This window comes from Tauraco erythrolophus, chromosome 5 (genome assembly GCF_009769465.1).
Source record: "Tauraco erythrolophus isolate bTauEry1 chromosome 5, bTauEry1.pri, whole genome shotgun sequence".
In the NCBI taxonomy this organism is placed as follows: Eukaryota; Metazoa; Chordata; class Aves; order Musophagiformes; family Musophagidae; genus Tauraco; species Tauraco erythrolophus.
Window position 1 is genome coordinate 31,123,762 of NC_141469.1, and position 18,306 is coordinate 31,142,067.

At 35.7% G+C, this 18,306-nt stretch overlaps 1 protein-coding gene across 4 annotated transcripts in view; it reads left to right on the forward strand.

Moving 5' to 3' along the window:
• HTT (huntingtin) overlaps positions 1-18,306 on the forward strand; it is an 88,094-nt gene that overhangs the window by 21,755 nt on the left and 48,033 nt on the right. For all 4 annotated transcript variants that reach the window (XM_086611997.1, XM_086611998.1, XM_086611999.1 and 1 more), the window contains 17 exons: positions 113-474; positions 2,294-2,417; positions 2,710-2,828; positions 3,775-3,886; positions 6,137-6,277; positions 6,927-7,085; positions 7,178-7,275; positions 9,007-9,146; positions 9,995-10,058; positions 10,461-10,561; positions 12,043-12,189; positions 13,253-13,373; positions 13,577-13,653; positions 15,574-15,725; positions 16,150-16,352; positions 17,229-17,355; positions 18,048-18,175. In XM_086611997.1, the coding sequence (XP_086468123.1) occupies positions 113-474; positions 2,294-2,417; positions 2,710-2,828; positions 3,775-3,886; positions 6,137-6,277; positions 6,927-7,085; positions 7,178-7,275; positions 9,007-9,146; positions 9,995-10,058; positions 10,461-10,561; positions 12,043-12,189; positions 13,253-13,373; positions 13,577-13,653; positions 15,574-15,725; positions 16,150-16,352; positions 17,229-17,355; positions 18,048-18,175 (2,375 nt within the window). The remainder of the gene's footprint in view (positions 1-112; positions 475-2,293; positions 2,418-2,709; positions 2,829-3,774; positions 3,887-6,136; positions 6,278-6,926; positions 7,086-7,177; positions 7,276-9,006; positions 9,147-9,994; positions 10,059-10,460; positions 10,562-12,042; positions 12,190-13,252; positions 13,374-13,576; positions 13,654-15,573; positions 15,726-16,149; positions 16,353-17,228; positions 17,356-18,047; positions 18,176-18,306) is intronic.

Consider the following 18,306-nt stretch of genomic DNA (forward strand, 5'->3'; position numbering starts at 1 on the left):
ATACGCTTTCATTAGCCTAGTTAAATATGTGGCTTTAGTATGTGATGTCCATACCAAGAGTGAAACACAAGTTTAAACAATTGATTGACTCGTAAATGTCTGTGTTTTGCAGCTTCTATGAAGGGCGAGATAACCAGTGAACTGACTTCATCAGGTGTATCGACAGCTGGGTCAGTAGGGAGTTCAGCTGCTGATCCTACCGGACATGATATCATTACTGAGCAGCCACGTTCTCAGCATACGTTGCAGTCAGACTCTGTAGACCTGGCAGGTTGTGATTTGACGAGTACAGCTACTGAAGGGGAAGAAGATGATGTGCTTAGTCGAAGCTCCAGCCAGATCAGTGCTGTCCAGTCAGACCCCACTATGGACTTGAATGATGGTACACAGGCTTCCTCACCAATTAGTGATAGCTCTCAGACTACTACAGAAGGTCCAGACTCTGCTGTAACCCCTTCGGACAGTTCTGAAATTGTAAGTGTGCAACGGGCAGAGGGGGGATCCGCTTCTACTGAGGGGCCCGACATATCTCAGAGCTCTTCCATGGAGGGCCCAGACTTGGATTCATCTACTTACTCGTCTTCTACTTTTCCATCCTCAGCTAGTAACAATGGAAAGGTCAGCAGCTCACACCTCTATTGGAGAGCTTGACCTCCTTTTAACACTTTCACTTCAGCAGTAATTAAAAACTACAAAGCTGTAATCAGTGTTTTCACAGCGTAGGCCATACGAAGGCATTAACAGATTGTCACTCACTGGAAAAACGTCAATGTCAAAGGCTTGATATAAATGTGTTGTCTCAGTAGCATATCCTTCATTTTGTATAGATGTATTAATAATTGCTTTGGTGCCGAAGGACTAATGGAAGTGTTAAAGGGCGAACAGTCTATTTGGAATAATAGAGGAATACTTTTGAAACCTAACGCTTCACATTGTCTTCTGCCTGTGCTTTTTCACTTGACAGTGCAACTAATTTTTTTCCCTTTTATTCCATCTTAATGATTTCTCCTATACTGAGGAAATACTGCATGATTTACTAATGTGACAGTTACATATCTAGTAAACACCTGAAATGTGTACACAATATGGCTGTTTTAAGAAATCTCGCTCTCTTAGGCAAGTGTATTATGTTGTAATAAAACCAGCAAAAGTACAGTTACTGGGAGCAAGAGCAGAAAATGCAAAAATGAGAAAACTTTGAAAAAAAGAACTTAAATTCTAACACTATCAAACTTTAGTCAAAAGTTTGATAGTAACTTTGGAAAAGTAATAGTCTCTTACCACTACAAAAAAAATATATATATTTACAATTATGATAAGCAAATACTTCTGCAAATGCGAGGATTCAAGAACCAAAGGAGTGATAATTGCACTGTCTCTGAATTAAATGTAGACAGTGCAGAGCTCAAAGTGAGCAGGCATTTATTGACAAGTTCTGTTTATTGACAAGATACATTTCTTGCAAATTCTTGTCAGGCTGTTCATATGTCAGTTTGCATACTGTTCACAAGCAGTAATTTCAAGTGAACTTATTTTTTCCTGATTGACAAAGTGCTTGTCGCACTTACCCACACATGGGCTTTTTACTGAACAATTTCCAGGGGCTTATGAAGGGGAGTCATTGAAAAAGTATCTTATGTCTTCTGATAAACTTACAATGAAATGCTTTTGTTTACTTTTATTATCATTATCAATTTTTTTTCTTTTATGGATATTTTTCCATATGCCTACTGTCTATATATTGCATTGGTACCAAGAGTCAAACTTTCTTCTAGAAAAGTCCCTTTTAGTAGTCTCTGGTTTAGAATGAAAGAATTAAAATACATTCAAACTTTTTTTGTCCTTTTTTGTCCTACATAGTGTATTTTCAGTTTGACTTCTCACATCCAGAACAAGTGAGGTTATGGGAGAGTTTGACAACAAGGGACAAGTTTGATATGGGACAGTAAAGGTGTTTGGTTGTGATTTGTAACTGCTGCGATAGAGGGACAGTTGTGTTTGGAATAAAGGAGCAAGGAGAGCTGCAGGGGAGGCAATGCGCCAAGTGTTCGACTTCCCTGCTGTTAATATCCAAGCTCATGGCTCAAGTGGGAGACTGTCAGATGTAACTATGGCCTCTAATAGCCCAGCTGCTGGAGGAGGAGGGGAACTGCTTTGGGGCCTGCATGCAGCTGTATGCTAATCAAGCTCATATTTGCTTTCAAATTATTTCTAGACTACTAACACTGCATGTTTGCTATTTAATACTGTGTGTTAAGCTAACTTATTTTAAGTCCTGTCTTGTGCTTTGTAGGTTTTGGAGGGTGCTGAAGGACAGTATTCGGGAATGCAAATTGGGCAGCTGCAGGATGAGGAAGATGAGGCTGCAAATATTCTCCAAGATGATTCGTCGGAGTCTTTCAGAAATTCTTCTATTGGTATGTTGATAAATGGGGTGGGGAGAACAGAACTGGTGACACCTTTAAGGCACATGTTACAGGTGCATCTGTTGTCTAACTTCAGTTCCAAGGGACTGAAGAGTCACATAGTGGATATGAAAAAGAAATAACTAGATTGAAATGTAAAATAAGGAATATATTTCAACACTTCTAATGAATCACTTGTTTTGATCACTGCTAATTTATTTTTCATGTTTGTATAATTAAATTCAATTAAAGTGCTCTTAATTTGCATCTGAAATGGTATTTCATGAGTTGCCTCTTTCTAAAGCTCTTCAACAGCCTCACCTGTTGAAAACCACGAGCCATAGTAGGCAGCCTTCTGACAGCAGCGTGGATAGATTTACATCGAAAGAAGATGCAGCAGATCCTGGTGATCATGAAAATAAGGTAAGAACTAGTTACAGTGATCTGGTTTAAAGTTTAAAACAACTAAGTTTAAAAAAAAAAATTACAGTTATGATCGTGTAGATTAGTGGTAAACATGCGTAGCCTGTATGTGTGGTGTACTTCATTGTAAGTCAAAATAACTGAGGTTAATAGTAAATCTGAGTTATAGCCTGAATTTCATTTAATGTAAGTTGAGTATATAAGTGTTGATATCTTGAACACAATCACCAGCAAAACTGTAACAGAACACAAACTGTTGAGAATACAGACCTCTTTTGTCTGTGCATTAGTAGGGTACACTGATACTTCATTACCTGAAATATCTTTGTGCTGGTTGCTAGCTGTGTAGGTAACTTTATGATCTCCTTGGAAATTATTACGTCTTGCTCTTTGAGCCTCTCTTTCTGCAGAGAGGCTCATGCCATTCGAACCACAGGCTACTGATTTCCTTTTACAGTTTTCTCACTTCAGCTTTGGACCGTGTTCTGTGCTGAGGCAAAAGGAGTTTGGTTTGTGGCAGGACGAGTCAGATCAGCTTGGGTTACTGGGAACTCTAAATGTGAAACTAAAGGTTGTCAGCCTTCTTTGGAAACAACTTAGGAATTGATTGCTTCTCATACAAAGTTTCCAAAGATCATTGCTTGGTGACAAAAAATGGTTTATCAGACTCCTTCAGATGCAAACAGCAGGCCTGGGTAATTTGGAAAATCTACAGAATGATTGTTGTTTCTGTGATTAAATTAAACCAATTCTGGTACTGTCTGCAAACTTCCTGAAAGCATTAGATTTTAAGGCCTTTTTTTTGAATGTGCTTTAAACACATTTTGTATTACAACCTTTATGCATTTGAGGCTATACAGTATTCTAAATCTTGTTGTGCTTAATATTTTATGTAAGCTGAAGATTAATTTTTATCCATATAAAAATTGTGATTTGCCTTCAATAGCCCTCCAGGATAAAGGGAGACATAGGTCACTACACCGATGGAAATTCTGCTCCTTTAGTGCACTGCGTTAGACTTCTGTCAGCCTCTTTTCTGCTTACTGGGGAGAAAGGAGGTAAGTTTCTGTTCAAGACTCGTTGGTTCATTGTGTTTCTCAATGTACAAAGTTGGAAGTGTGATAATTTACTCTGTCTGATTTTTAATCTCACTTTATTGGAGATTTTGTTGTGTTTATTTTTTTTCTGTGACTGTCCTGATTTAAACGACCACACCAGGGTGCAGAAAAACTTAAAACACTGAAAAATTTGTGCCATTTTACAGTGAATCAGATTTTGAACTATTGTACATCTAAAGAAGTGTTAGGATAACTTAATCCTGAACTCAAATGCTTAATTACATTTACAATTTTCAAATTATTATGAGAAAAGTTGAGGGGCCATGACAGTTTATAGATTGTATGAAGCTGTGAAGACAATCTAATATTAGTATTTCTTTTTATTACTGTTGAGTGCCCTGTTTGTCCATTATAAAATTATCAGTGGCTCAGTAAAAGCTAAGGAAACAATCTTGTCAGTTGCAGTCCGTTGTGTAGAAACTCCTAAAAACAAGTTCAGAAGAATATAGTTCCTTCAAGTACTTGTCTTAATATTTTTACAATCGATTTTGTTCATAATGCTTAATTTATTTTAATTATAACAAGATTAAAAGTATCTCTCAGCTTTATCGCTCCGTCGTGTTTGAATTGTGTGAATTTTTCTGAATGTGCTTACGGTAGAAGTGCTGTTGTACTCGTTTGTGTTTGGGAAATGTAACTTCAGGTTATAAATGATTCAGCCGTAGTAAAACAGAGAATTGACTTAAGCTTTTCAAAGACCTAGCTGAAGCCTCACGTTGAACTTTTCTCTCCACTTTTAACATCTTAGAGCATTTGCATAAGTTAGCGTGGCCATTTTTCATTTGTTTTTTCATGTGTGACAGTCAAAGAGGAGCTTTCTGACAGTAAGTGATTGTTAGAGGAGGCCGTTGGGGCTCAAAAGAGGAGTTATTTGCCTTTTCAGCATAGTAATAAGATGTCAGTAGGTATTTTCCAGAAAGCTTTTATGGCATACACTGCTGCTTCTGTTTTTTTCACTGGGAAGTCCGTGTTACAAGCATGTGTATCATTGTGTATGGCTGAGGTGAGCATTTAAGACGTTTGTACTTTTGCCCTTTTCTAAACTGTTATTTGTTCATGTGTTCTGCTAATGAAGTGTTCTTCAAAAGACAGTGTAGTAACTGTATTCTCAGCAATGAAACAAGTGAGTTGGAAGTGTGTGGAGTATTTACCCATTTATTTACCCATTTATTTACCCATTTATTTACCCATTTATTTACCCATTTATTTACCCATTTATTTACCCATTTATTTACCCATTTATTTACCCATTTATTTACCCATTTATTTACCCATTTATTTACCCATTTATTTACCCATTTATTTACCCATTTATTTACCCATTTATTTACCCATTTATTTACCCATTTATTTACCCATTTATTTACCCATTTATTTACCCATTTATTTACCCATTTATTTACCCATTTATTTACCCATTTATTTACCCATTTATTTACCCATTTATTACCCATTTATTTACCCATTTATTTACCCATTTATTTACCCATTTATTTACCCATTTATTTACCCATTTATTTACCCATTTATTTACCCATTTATTACCCATTTATTTACCCATTATTTACCCATTTATTTACCCATTATTTACCCATTTATTTACCCATTTATTTACCCAATTATTTACCCATTTATTTACCCATTTATTTACCCATTTATTTACCCATTTATTTACCCATTTATTTACCCATTTATTTACCCATTTATTTACCCATTTATTTACCCATTTATTTACCCATTTATTTACCCATTTATTTACCCATTATTTACCCATTTATTTACCCATTTATTTACCCATTTATTTACCCATTTATTTACCCATTTATTTACCCATTTATTTACCCATTTATTTACCCATTTATTTACCCATTTATTTACCCATTTATTTACCCATTTATTTACCCATTTATTTACCCATTTATTTACCCATTTATTTACCCATTTATTTACCCATTTATTTACCCATTTATTTACCCATTTATTTACCCATTTATTTACCCATTTATTTACCCATTTATTTTAAAGATGAATATAACTGCTGCCTCAGATACACTGGAACTACTTAGTCTTTCTTCATATTTTTGTCTACGCTAAGCTATTTATATAACACAGTTATTAGTCAAGTTAAAAACAATTCAGGATGCTTTCAAATACCGCCCACTTTTTTTTTTTTTTTTCCCTTCTCCCCAGCTTTAGTTCCTGATAGAGATGTGCGAGTCAGTGTAAAAGCCCTGGCAGTAAGTTGTGTAGGAGCAGCCGTTGCCCTTCACCCCGAGTCTTTCTTCAGCAAACTGTATAAAACACCCCTTGAAGCAATGGGAGAAGAGTATGGTATGTTGCAGTTCACATACTCCGTTTTAATAGTGTGTTTGGGTTTTCAAATAAGTGAGGCAGCAGCTCTACTGAAAACTTCAAGTCCAGTTTAGTATTGGCAAACAAATATTGCACCGATTCGAATGAACATGCTGTCCACACTAGTAGCGTGTGTGGTGAGATTTTTATTTTGTAATACAGTTAAATTTAAGTGGATGAACTTGTGCAGCTTCTAACAAGTTGAAACTTTTAGCACAACTGCTATGTAGAAGTGGTTTGTCTTATAAATGGTTTCTTCAGGCTTATAGATGGTTACTAAGCCATTAGGTTCATTTTTATGAATGCTACGATACGATCAGCAGGGACCTGGAATATTTGATACTGATAGTGGCAAAGGTCAAGTGTTGACTGAAACTCTTCTTAGATTTCCCCAGAGCATTCTGAGTACATTTGAAATAAATCACTAGTGTTTTTATATGTGATCATTGGTCTGAATGGTGTGAATGATCTGTGTACTATATGCAAGGGACCTCTGAAAGGTAGAACTAAGGTGGATGTATTGTTAATATGCTGACATTGATTGCACAATAATTGGTACATTTTTAGGGATCAGTTAAGTCTAAGATTAGTATTTTTAAAATAAAGTAGTTGTAACTTATTTTCTTAGAGGAGCAGTATGTATCAGATATTCTGAACTACATTGACCATGGAGATCCCCAGATTAGAGGAGCTACTGCCATTCTGTGCGGAACAATTGTCAACTCCATTCTAATTAAATCGCGCTTTGATGTGGAAAAATGGCTAATAAATGTCAGAAGCTCAACAGGTAACAGTTTATTTAAGAAGGTTTTGGGGTTTTTTTCTAATGTAACCAAAATTTTCTTTTGTTTCATTGCTCTAATACTTTTTTTTTGTTAGGAAACCTCTTTTCCTTGGCAGACTGCATACCTCTGTTACAGAAAACGCTGAAAGATGAGTCCTCTGTTACGTGCAAACTGGCTTGCACAGCTGTGAGGGTAAGCAGAAGTAATAATTTGTTTGCACCACCACAGATCACAGGGGTGTTATTTGTTGACTAGGATCCTGCTATGCTCAGGGGTATAAGTACAGAGGAGAAAATTACTTCATCCCTGATAACTTTGTTGTAGAAAACATGGAATCAGGCACAGAAATGGAGGGACAAAGAGCTGGAAAACAATTATGTTGGTTAGATCATATAGCGGTATAATCTAATAATGCTATTTCTAGTCATAAATGTACAGGTATGAGCTGTAATGTTACATTAACCAACAATAGCATGAGTGCATTAGATAGAGAGGATATCTAGCCTAAATAGGGTAGCCTGCATTTGGAGAGCAAAAACTAAATGTGAGAAATGACAAGTAAAATAGTGATTATTTTATGAAATAACAGTTTTTAAAAGTGAAGAAAGTCTTGGGAAAGTGTTTCAAATTGGGTGGGAGATCTATCAGGCAATTCTTGAAATAAAGACGATAGCTGAACTTTTGAGTGGAACTTGGAGCATATGTATCTTATTTCTGCAATAAAATCTGTGGAAAGTGTTCTGTGAAAAAACAGAATACCTTCCACATGGAGGTGAAGGAGTGAGCTTTTCCCTGAGGAATTTTCAATAAAGGTAGAACAAGAGGATGAATTGGAGACGAAGGGAAATGAATTCACTGGGGAGAGGCACAAGGTGGCTGACTGGGTCAGTGAGGCAAAGCATAGGTTTTAGTACAGTGCAGACAGTTAATATATGGAAGGTGTGATTTTATGTGCTAAGAGGGAGGAGTGTCTGATGCTGAATCTGAGGGAGGGAAATCCAGGTAGTTAAATGATGCAATCTTTTTAACCTTCTGTTCCACCATCTTATTGTTAGTACATGGTGGTTTCATGTGTGATGATACTTATGATTATGGCTTTTTAGAAGACTTCACTAGAATTGTTCAGTTCAGGCAACTTATACTAGTCAATTTTGACACTTTTTTTTTTTCTCCTCTCAGTATATAATGTAGCCTGACTTCATACCTTTCGGCAGAAATGTTTGAAAACATTTTGGGTGGTTAATCCCTGTACAAGGAAATATATTTTCATGTAGTTAAATAACACATAGAAGTGTTGAGTTAGAGTCATAGAATCATTTGGGTTTGAAAAGACCTTTAAGATGAGTCCAACTGTAAACTTAACATTTCCAAGTTCACCACTAAACCATGCCCCTAAGTGCCACACCTACAAGTCTTTTAAATACTTCCGCGGATGGTGACTCAACCACTTTCCTGGGCAGCCTGTTTCAATGCTTGAGTTCTATAACTTCTTCCAAAGATCACACATTCTGCAGGCAGTTGAACAGTCATTAAAATGAAGAGGTATGACTTTTTCACAAACTTCTGGAAATAAGAAACAGGTGTCGAAAAGTACCCTGTGGAAACTAGGAGAGACTTTCTTGAACACATAAGAATGTAGTGCTTGTGACGTTTAAGCTCTGTGAGTTTTAGACCTTACTCTTTGGAGGATGGTTCTCTGAGGCTTGTTCTTCTCTCTGGAGTTTAAATTCAGCAGCAGGTTTTAGCAGTTGACATGGAGCTATCGTCTTAGTCTTGCAGAGTACCTAGCTCTGGTACTTTCTCGTAGCTCTTGAGCAATACCTTTTTATAGTATTCTAGATAAAACATTTTTATGATTGCTTACATATTTTGATTCAGAGAACCTCTTCTATAATATAACTGAAAGTTGTTTTTTCTTCTCAGAATTGCATCATGAGCTTATGTAGTAGCAGTTACAGTGAACTAGGTTTACAATTAATTGTTGACCTCCTTACACTGAAGAATAGCTCATATTGGCTAGTAAGGACAGAACTTCTGGAAACACTTGCAGAGGTGGATTTCCGGTAAGTATTTATATTTTCCATGGATATTATAGCTGCAGCTCAAAGGTGCTGTGTATAGGCAACTGGAACCATAATGGAGCAGTTTGTTCTGAAATATTTATCAGTTTCATAAACTAATTCAGACTAATTGTTCATATAAGGAATGTATAAATTCCTTTGTCAAGTTACCATTCTGTTTACTAACAAGCTTAATCCTAGTAACACTGTGTAGGAGTTTATAGTTCAATGAACACTCTTTTATCAAGTGTTCTGTAAATCTGTGATCAAAGAGAGACCATGTAATCTGGAAACTAACTTGGATTTCAGGTCCACTTTTGTGTGTTTTTAAAGAAAAAGTCTGTGTCTTGTTCTTCATTATTGTCAGCTCTCTTCTGTTGCTCAGTTTCTGTTATATTGAAAAGAATATGACTTTACTTGCCTTTTCTTGCATTCCCTCATTCGCTAAGGGTTTGTCCAAGCTGAAAGACAAAAAGTGAAAATATGAAAATTCTTCCAGTTATCCTTAGTCATACAAAATTGGACTCTTTCTGAATGGTGATATATGGAATGTGTTATAATCTTTTCAAAGCAGTCTGATTTTTATGTGCATGGGGGAAAAAAAAATATAATTACAATCACAATGTGTAAATAATATTTTTCTAACTAAAGATAAGTAATTCTTCTGTTACACTAGCCAGATAGTAGTTTAGAAAAATAGCTTAATTTTTCTAAAAGTAGCCAAAAGAGTGTTTCCTCCCTGCATTTCCTTGCAGTGGTGTTTTTAAAAAATAAACAAAAAGAACCCTCGGAACACTAAAGGGAGAAATAACCTTTAATGTTAATGTACTCTGAATTCTATTTTACCATAGGCTAGTCAGCTTCTTGGAAGGAAGAACTGAGAGCTTGCACAGAGGTGTTCATCATTATACTGGTGTAAGTAGATGACTCAGTCAGTATCTTTTGTTTCTCGAGTAAGATACCAGTGCAATTTCAGCACTTCATGGTTAAGTTCCATCAACATTGTTTTAAGTATGTTTTATATAAGCAGGCTCATGTTCTGAGACTTGTTACAATTGGAAGGTTAATTTACTACTGAGATTGAAATATCTTAGTGTTCTCTGGTGTGTGTGCGTGTGGTGGTTTTGCTGTGGTTTTGGTTTCTTCAAAAAAATTTTGGCATTTATGTATTTAAATAGTGTACTTGGCAATGTCGAGGTAAAGATTGTCTTACAGACTTGTATGACAGATGAAATCTTACTAGTTATCTATCCTTTAACAATCTGGACAGATGATGAAAATGTTCAATGAGCTTCACTGCGCTAACTTATTTTCTAGCTACTAAAACTCCAGGAGAGAGTGCTTAATAATGTTGTAATATGTCTACTTGGAGATGAAGATCCAAGAGTGAGACACATAGCTGCAGCTTCCTTAATGAGGTACATACGAGTTTTTATTTTCTTTTTAAAAGGAGTTTAGAAAGATATTTGCATGTTACTGTGTACCTGTAACTAAAATAATCCCTTAGTGGTTTTTTTTTGTTGTTTAAACAAGGGATGAGAGACAAATGCAGCTTTATGGTACCTGGAGCATACAAGGTTCTGAATCAGGCGATTGTGCTTTGCTTTTTGTTAGGATTACAATTACATTTAACTGTTACATTCTGAGGGTTGCTTTCAGTTTCAGCTTCCTCAAGTTAGTTTTCTGCACGCTGAAGTGATTTGTTCAGTATCTTGACAGTAGTTGATGGACTTAAAATGTTACAGTTCTACCGAGTTGTCCTAATTCCCAAACATTGCAGTTTTCACATGGTTTTAAGTGGCGAACCTTAAAACTTTCATGCTCACTGATGATAGTCAAGTAGCTAATCATGTTTAAAAAGCAACTATTTGCTGTAAGCTACTACAGTTACAATTGCTGTCCAGATAAACGCACCAAACAGTAAGGATTAGTTGGTAGTTTATTAGAATTCAAGGACTTGAGTTTTGTTTAAAGTTGGGCACGACTAATACTGAATTCCTGGAATTGTTTATTGTCAGAAGAGTCTCTTTTCTAGTTTCCTGAATTATTAATTACTGTCCATTCCTAATAACAAAGGACAACGAAACCTCAAAAATTCCGTCACATAAAAGCATTTATTTTGCAGAAACAGCTCAGCAGAGAAATCATTAACTGTTGCATCATAGTTAGTATTCGTTGCTTTTATTCAGGGATTTGGTTTTGAAATTGAGTTATTTGGTTAACTGAGTGGTGACAAATTGGAGTTTTTCTGTATCTTCATGTTGACTTGGTGACAGCGCATGTATTAAAGATGGAGAAGACTTAACTGCCCAGGAAATCTGCTATAAGCTTGCAGAAGCCTCTTGAAGCATCCAGTATGGGCATTCATTGGAAGTATTACCAGTGAACTTAAAAAATGAGCACTGTAATTTTTCACTGTTGTCTTAAGTTGAAAATCTTGTTCAAGGTGTCTGGATCTTACTGTGTTTTTAAGTTTTGCTGCATAGAAATTGGAAGGTAAAAAATAGTCGTTTTCAGGTAGAAATTAGTTTTCAGTTAACACAGATACCCATGTGGAAAATATCTGGGGAGACAGGGGAGCACTAAGAGAGAAATATTCTCAAGCTAATGAGTCATTGTAGTGTATACGGGTAAATATCTCTATAAAAGATTTTTTTTTTTAACTACCATGTGTGTAGAGTAGTTCCTTTGTCCTGATTCAAGCTCCTTGATTATAATGAGCAGTTGTATCAAAGATAAATTCAACTTAATAATATGAGTTTTAGTAACAGTTTTTATTTGCAATTTGATTTGTGTAATTAGTGTATGCAGCTTTCTGAATCGTATATTAAATGTACGTTAAATTGTATATAAAATAATTTCTGAATAATACTTTTCCTTTTTGACAATTATCATTAAGGCTTGTTCCGAAGCTATTTTATAACTGTGATCAAGGACAGGCTGATCCAGTTGTGGCAGTAGCAAGAGACCAAAGCAGTGTCTACCTGAAACTACTAATGCATGAAACACAGCCTCCCTCTCACTTCGCAGTGAGCACTATCACCAGGTAGGTTACGTATCTTGTCTTGCTTTAAAAGGAATGTGGACCCAAATTTCAATTCATAATGCCTAGAATCATAGTAAAATCGTGCAGATACATGTGCTTATGAATTCTTTTTCCAATCTGTAGGAGCATCTGAGGTAGTTTTAGGCTCCACAGAAACACACTGGTGTTTAAAGAATAAACTTCTGTGTAAGTTACTAGTGATGTGCTCACGTGTCGATCATAGGGAGTCATTGTTCTGTGATAAAGTTTATCTTCTCTTCACCCCAAGGTCGCCCTATTTGTTCATTAAATTGCACGAGTAAGTGCAGCTTTGCAAGCTAATCGTATGTGTACATTATTGTTCTTCAAATACGTTGATCAGAATTTATAACTCTTCACATCCTGTTTAATGACTGTGGCTGCAGAAGTCTGTTCTGTCTGCATAATTTAAAAATAAATTCTAATTTTGATAATATGATCTTGTTACTGTGTTTTTGCTGCCAGCTGTACTTTCCAAAACACTTCTGTTTAGATATCGTGTCTTGCAGACAGTATGAGCCGAATATATTTATGGGGGTCTTTGCTTCTATCAATTTGTCATACAAGTTTTTAATTATGCGCCTTTTCCATATAGTCTTGATCATGTCACTAAAGATTTGTATACTGTAATATGGAAGCAATAGAACTTTGTGGACACTGTTATTTCAGATACAAATCAGTTATTTTCCTACAGTAATATCTTTTTACAGCAATAATCCAAAGTTTGTGAACATGCAAAAGTGTTAGGTGGATTTTAGCAAAAGCGAAGACTAATGTTAAATTGGTGGTCATTTCTAGAGCGCCTAGTTAAGTGTTGAGTTGGTCTACTGCCTCTGTTTGCTAACAAAGGGATTCAATTTATAAACTAAATTGTTGCTAGTACACTAGACCAAAAATATTAAAATATAATAAAGTGGTATTTAGTCTTCTCCAATTTTGTATTTTATAAGCAGTCTATAAAATAATAAGTAATAATAATTTAAACCATAGTAACTTTTGAAGTGTTTAAGTACGTTTTTTAGTGATATAAATATTTTTATTTCAGAACATACAGAGGTTACAATATGCTGCAAAGTCCAACAGATGTTACTATGGAAAACAATCTCTCAAGGGTTATTGCGGCAATTTCCCATGCATTGACAATATCCACTACAAGAGCACTTACAGTGAGTTTTTTTAGTTGTTATAGTGGCTGGCTTTTTCTTTTCTCTTTTTTGCTTGCTTGCTTTATTTTTAATTATTTCCTGGCTATATTTGTATATGCAGCTTTGGTATTGTGGCAGGAGCAGTGTATTTGATTCTCACTCTTAAGATACCTTGTTGTTGTTGCCAATTCTACCAGTGATGAAACTGATTCAATTCTTTTCAGTTTGGCTGCTGTGAAGCTTTGTGTCTTCTCTCCACGACATTTCCAGTCTGCACCTGGAGTGTGGGATGGCATTGTGGGTATGTTCCCTCCTTTCTTATTCAGGCTCTAAAAGTAATATTTGCAAAACCAAAGTACACTTATTTAAGTATCAGAAGCCCTGCTTTAGATATATGCTGTTAAGCTTATTTTAGCAGTTATTTAAGAACTTTATACAGAATAGTGTAACATCAGGTTGTCTTATTAACCGTCAGCACTTTTGTCATCCCTGGAACCACAGCATATATCACAGGGATTGGCTGCAACTGCTGTGATAGAAAGATACATATGTTCAGTGTCTATCCTAGGAGAAAATTTTCCATCCTTTTGAATGTTTATTGTCAGGATATTGTCTTGTAGTATCTCTTTAAAATCAGAACATCATCGTTTTCACCTTGATCTCATGTTTATGTTGAAAAACAGTGGGTGGAGGAAGGTGGTTCGTAACTACTTTTATTACTATGAAAGCGTCAGATGCATTTAAATTGTTGTTATTTGCTGTGCTGAACAAATGAGATCTGTAATACTTAAGTGTTATGTAGGTAATATGTGATAGCCCCAAAATATAGTACAGTTGGCAGTTCTAAAGTTTTGATCTTGCTTCTAATTATCAATGTGCTGCGCCATTTGAGCTGTAAAACTAGTTACTGAAGTTGTGAATGTGTAGAGCTGTTTGGTTTGTAGATGATTTAACATAATTTGTGTTGATTTTCTTCATTGCTGGTTGTCGTGTCTCTACTCTTATTTTACTCTGATATAATCTTGAAACTCTGTTGCAAAATTTTATGTTATTTTAAAAACAAAGCAAAAACCAAAACCCCAACAACAACCCAACCCTCCCTGCACTGCTTCTCTTGTTGACATGCTGTTTCTTCCCTGGCCAGCCAAAAGTGTGGCATGCTCTGCATATGCATTCCAAAAGATGTCTTTTGAGTGATAGGTCCAGTTTTAACAAATGAAGTAGGTTGGGACGTGAGCAGTGCTGGAAAATAAAATCAATGCAGAATTGCAACAATACGTCTTCTGCTCTACCCAGCTTAAAAAATACTCTTTTTAAGATGTATCTAATATTCATCAGTGATTTCCTCTGATTCTTTCTTTACAAGTTTACGACCCATGTCTATGCTAATCTGGCTTGTGATTTTATTTTTGTGGAAGGGTACATGCACTTATTGAGTAGTTAAAATACAATAATCTGGATAATAACATGAGAATTTTGCCAAAATTATTTTGTCTTAAATATTTTCATTCTTATGATTAAAAAGCTATTGGAATTGCTGCTTTCCAACTCTGTACAACTCAACATGGATTAAATCGTGGCTTTCTAACTGTATGTAAACAACACTTGCATATGAAAATACTTTTTTTTAAAAAAATGAAGGGCACTAATTACCTGTGTAACTTTCTCAAAATAATAACTGTACTTAGTGTAATTTTTTTTGTGATTAAAATCTTGTCACTTTAAAACAGTATCTTGTTACACTGCAATACTGCAGCTTATGTCTCCCATCCCTACCTTGCACATGAGCAAAACTTTTAGCTGGAGACAGTTCAGGACCATACTGGTTAGCAATTGGAATCATAGAATGGTTGGGGTTGGAAGGGACCTTAAAGATAATCTAGTTCCAAGCCCCCTGCCATCGGCAGGGACACCCTCCACTACACCAGGTTGCTAAATAGAGAATTCTTCAGTTTATCAGTAGATGTCACTAGCAGTGTTGATATTTGCTTTTTTTTTTTAAAAAAAAAAAAAGTAATAGCTCTTCAAGAACATAAAGTATTGTCAGGTCTCTACTGCAAATGTGGGTTTTTTTTAAAGTCCTACTTAGGCGTTAAATGTCTCTTTCTGTAGTACTGATTTTTTTACATTAGCAGTCTACTTCATTGTTAGTTTTCTTAAGACTTTAAACTTACCAGAAGAGTGGTAAAAAAGTAATGACATTCCAAAATTAAACTTCCAGTGTTTCCCAGCCAAGTCCTTCAGATGAAGCTCAGAAGGACTGCACCATTGGAATGGCTGGCATGGTCCTGTCTCTCCTTCAATCAACGTGGTTCCCACTGGACCTCTCTGCACATCAGGATGCCTTGATTTTGACTGGAAACTTGCTTGCAGGTAGAGCAGAGCTAAAAAAGTAGGATTATCATGTTATTTTTACCAATGGCATCAAGAGGCCCTTATCTCATCCTATTCTGATTGCACACAACAAAATACTTGCAAGATAGAGCAGAAGAAATAGAGGAGGAACTTCTTGCTCCTATGAGGTTTGAATCGATACTGCCTCCAAGTCGCAAATTTCCTCTTGTTGCCAAAGGGAATGTGCAGTACGCTTAGTACAGGTTGTGTACAAGGAATTAATGTGTTTTTTTGTTCTTGTTTAAAACTATGCACCTACTGCTAGTTTTGAAAATATAGGCTCTCTTTTTCTATTTGAATTCCTGTCCATATAGACATGATAACTATACATGCTTCTAAAATTTTCTGATGCTTAATTCCAAGTTTTTATCTTCTTTTTCTTTAAATGTGATTCCTATTGCAGCAAGTGCTCCCAAGTGCTTGAAGAATCCTTGGAGTGCTGAAGAAGATTCAAACCAAGGTGCTGCAAAGCAAGAGGAACCCTGGCCAGCTCTGGCAGATCGAACTCTTGTTACTTTAGTGGAACAGCTCTTTTCTCATCTGCTGAAGGTCATTAATATTTGTGCCCATGTAATGGATGATGTCGCTCCTGGCCCAGCAGTAAAGGTATGTATTAAAAATAAAAAAAAAAAAAAGGTGTAACTTAGATACTGTTGTGATACAGACCTCTTCAAGGCTCTGCATTTTAGAGTTGATACAGGTAACTATCTACTATCTTGATACTATGACTCCAGTTATGTGTAGGAAAGCAAGTAACGTGAAAAGAACATGCATACTATTCTTCTGTGTAACATGTTTTTATGTAGTTCTGCAGTGTTTGTCATATTACCTTTAATTTCAAAGATCACCTTTTATTCCTGGTGGCTTCACTCAAAACATTATTAATTCAAGAGAGGAGTGTATATAGTAAATGGAGTATTGGATCACATACTCTGGCAAATACCCATTGACTTTTTGGTTGATTGGCTGGCTGTAATGCACTGAGCTTTTTTTGGAGCTTAAAATAACTTATCTTTTGAATATCCTGCAAAATATTTTGAATTCTGAAACAGCTTATATGAGGTGCCTTTTGGGTTTGGGTTTTTGGTTTTGTTTTTTTTTTTTTTTTTTTTTAGGCATCTGCAGTTTGAGACTGGTTTAGTGACTGTAAAGCAATGTTATTAGGATTAATGATTTCTTCATATTTTAAAAACGTGAAAATATTTTTTTTGGACATTCTTTTGTCTGAAATCAAAAGAAACTGTAGTCATTGAGCTCTGATTCCATCTCATTGGCTTATGCTGAAGTTGAGAAGGAAAGTAGGGAGTATATTAAACTTCCTCCACTCGGGAAATTCATGTACTGGACCTGAGGGTTGAGACATTTTATTTTTACTGACAGTTAAATAAAGAGGAGTTTAAACAAAAGACCAATATGCTTGTATTTGTGTAGAAGAAAAGCTACTTGTGCACACAAAATTAATAAAGCTTCTTTTCATTCTAGGCAGCGTTACCTTCTCTCACAAACCCTCCTTCTCTTAGTCCAATTCGGAGGAAGGGGAAGGAGAGGGAGCCTGTCGAACAGACGTCTGTGCCCATGAGCCCTAAAAAGGGTGGTGAAACGAGTCCAGGTAAGCACGCTTAGTCTTATTGACCCTCCCACCTACTGTCCCCACCTAAGTATGGTTATGGCATAGAGAGACAAAATAAAACCAAGTAATTTATTTCTGAAGTGTTAGTTCAAAAGGCTGGCACAACTACTGTCAGAAGTTCTTTTCAATTCTGCATGGCAGGAGAGGCAGCTGTGGGCAGGGGCTTCTTTACTCTTTTGTTTTTCATTAAAATTAACTGTACTTTTCAGAAGCAAGGTACTTCTGAATCCGTCTTCACTGTTTTTCTGAGTCTACTCAGCTGTTGACTAAAATCAGGAAGTAATTTTTGCATGTATTTTACTTAAAAGAAATTTGAAAGTTGCTTTGCAGCTTTTGGCAGGGTAGCTTATTTTGCTCTTGGAAACAAGATTCTGAACCTTGAAAGCTTTATTTTCTTAGTAGTGAATGAAGGAAATGAGTGTTAATTCTATTTTGTAAATTGTACTTGCACTTCAATAATAAGCCTCTGGGCTCATTATTTCGCTTAATCTCAGAGGACTGGTTTCTTGGAATGCTAGATTTCTAGTTGTACAGCACGTGTTTTTTCAGTTTAAAATATGCATATGGATTGAAAAATTCATGCTAATAATTCAAGTATGGTAAATTATGTTGAGTGTACGTGTTATGAGCACCTTAGAGTATGTTGTGCTAATCTATGATATCTTTTTAAGCTCCTAGGCAAACTGATGCTACTGGGCCTGTTCCAACAAGTAAATCGTCTTCAGTAGGAAGTTTTTATCATCTTCCATCATATCTTAAGTTATATGATGTCTTGAAAGCAACCCATGCTAATTATAAGGTACTGCATGATATCATTTGATTGAATTAGAATGTGGTTGGGCAATCACTTTGTTTTTCTTTTAAAAAAGAAAACTACTTTCTAGATACAAGTCTACTTGTATTGAGACTTGTTTGCCTGTATAAACAGTT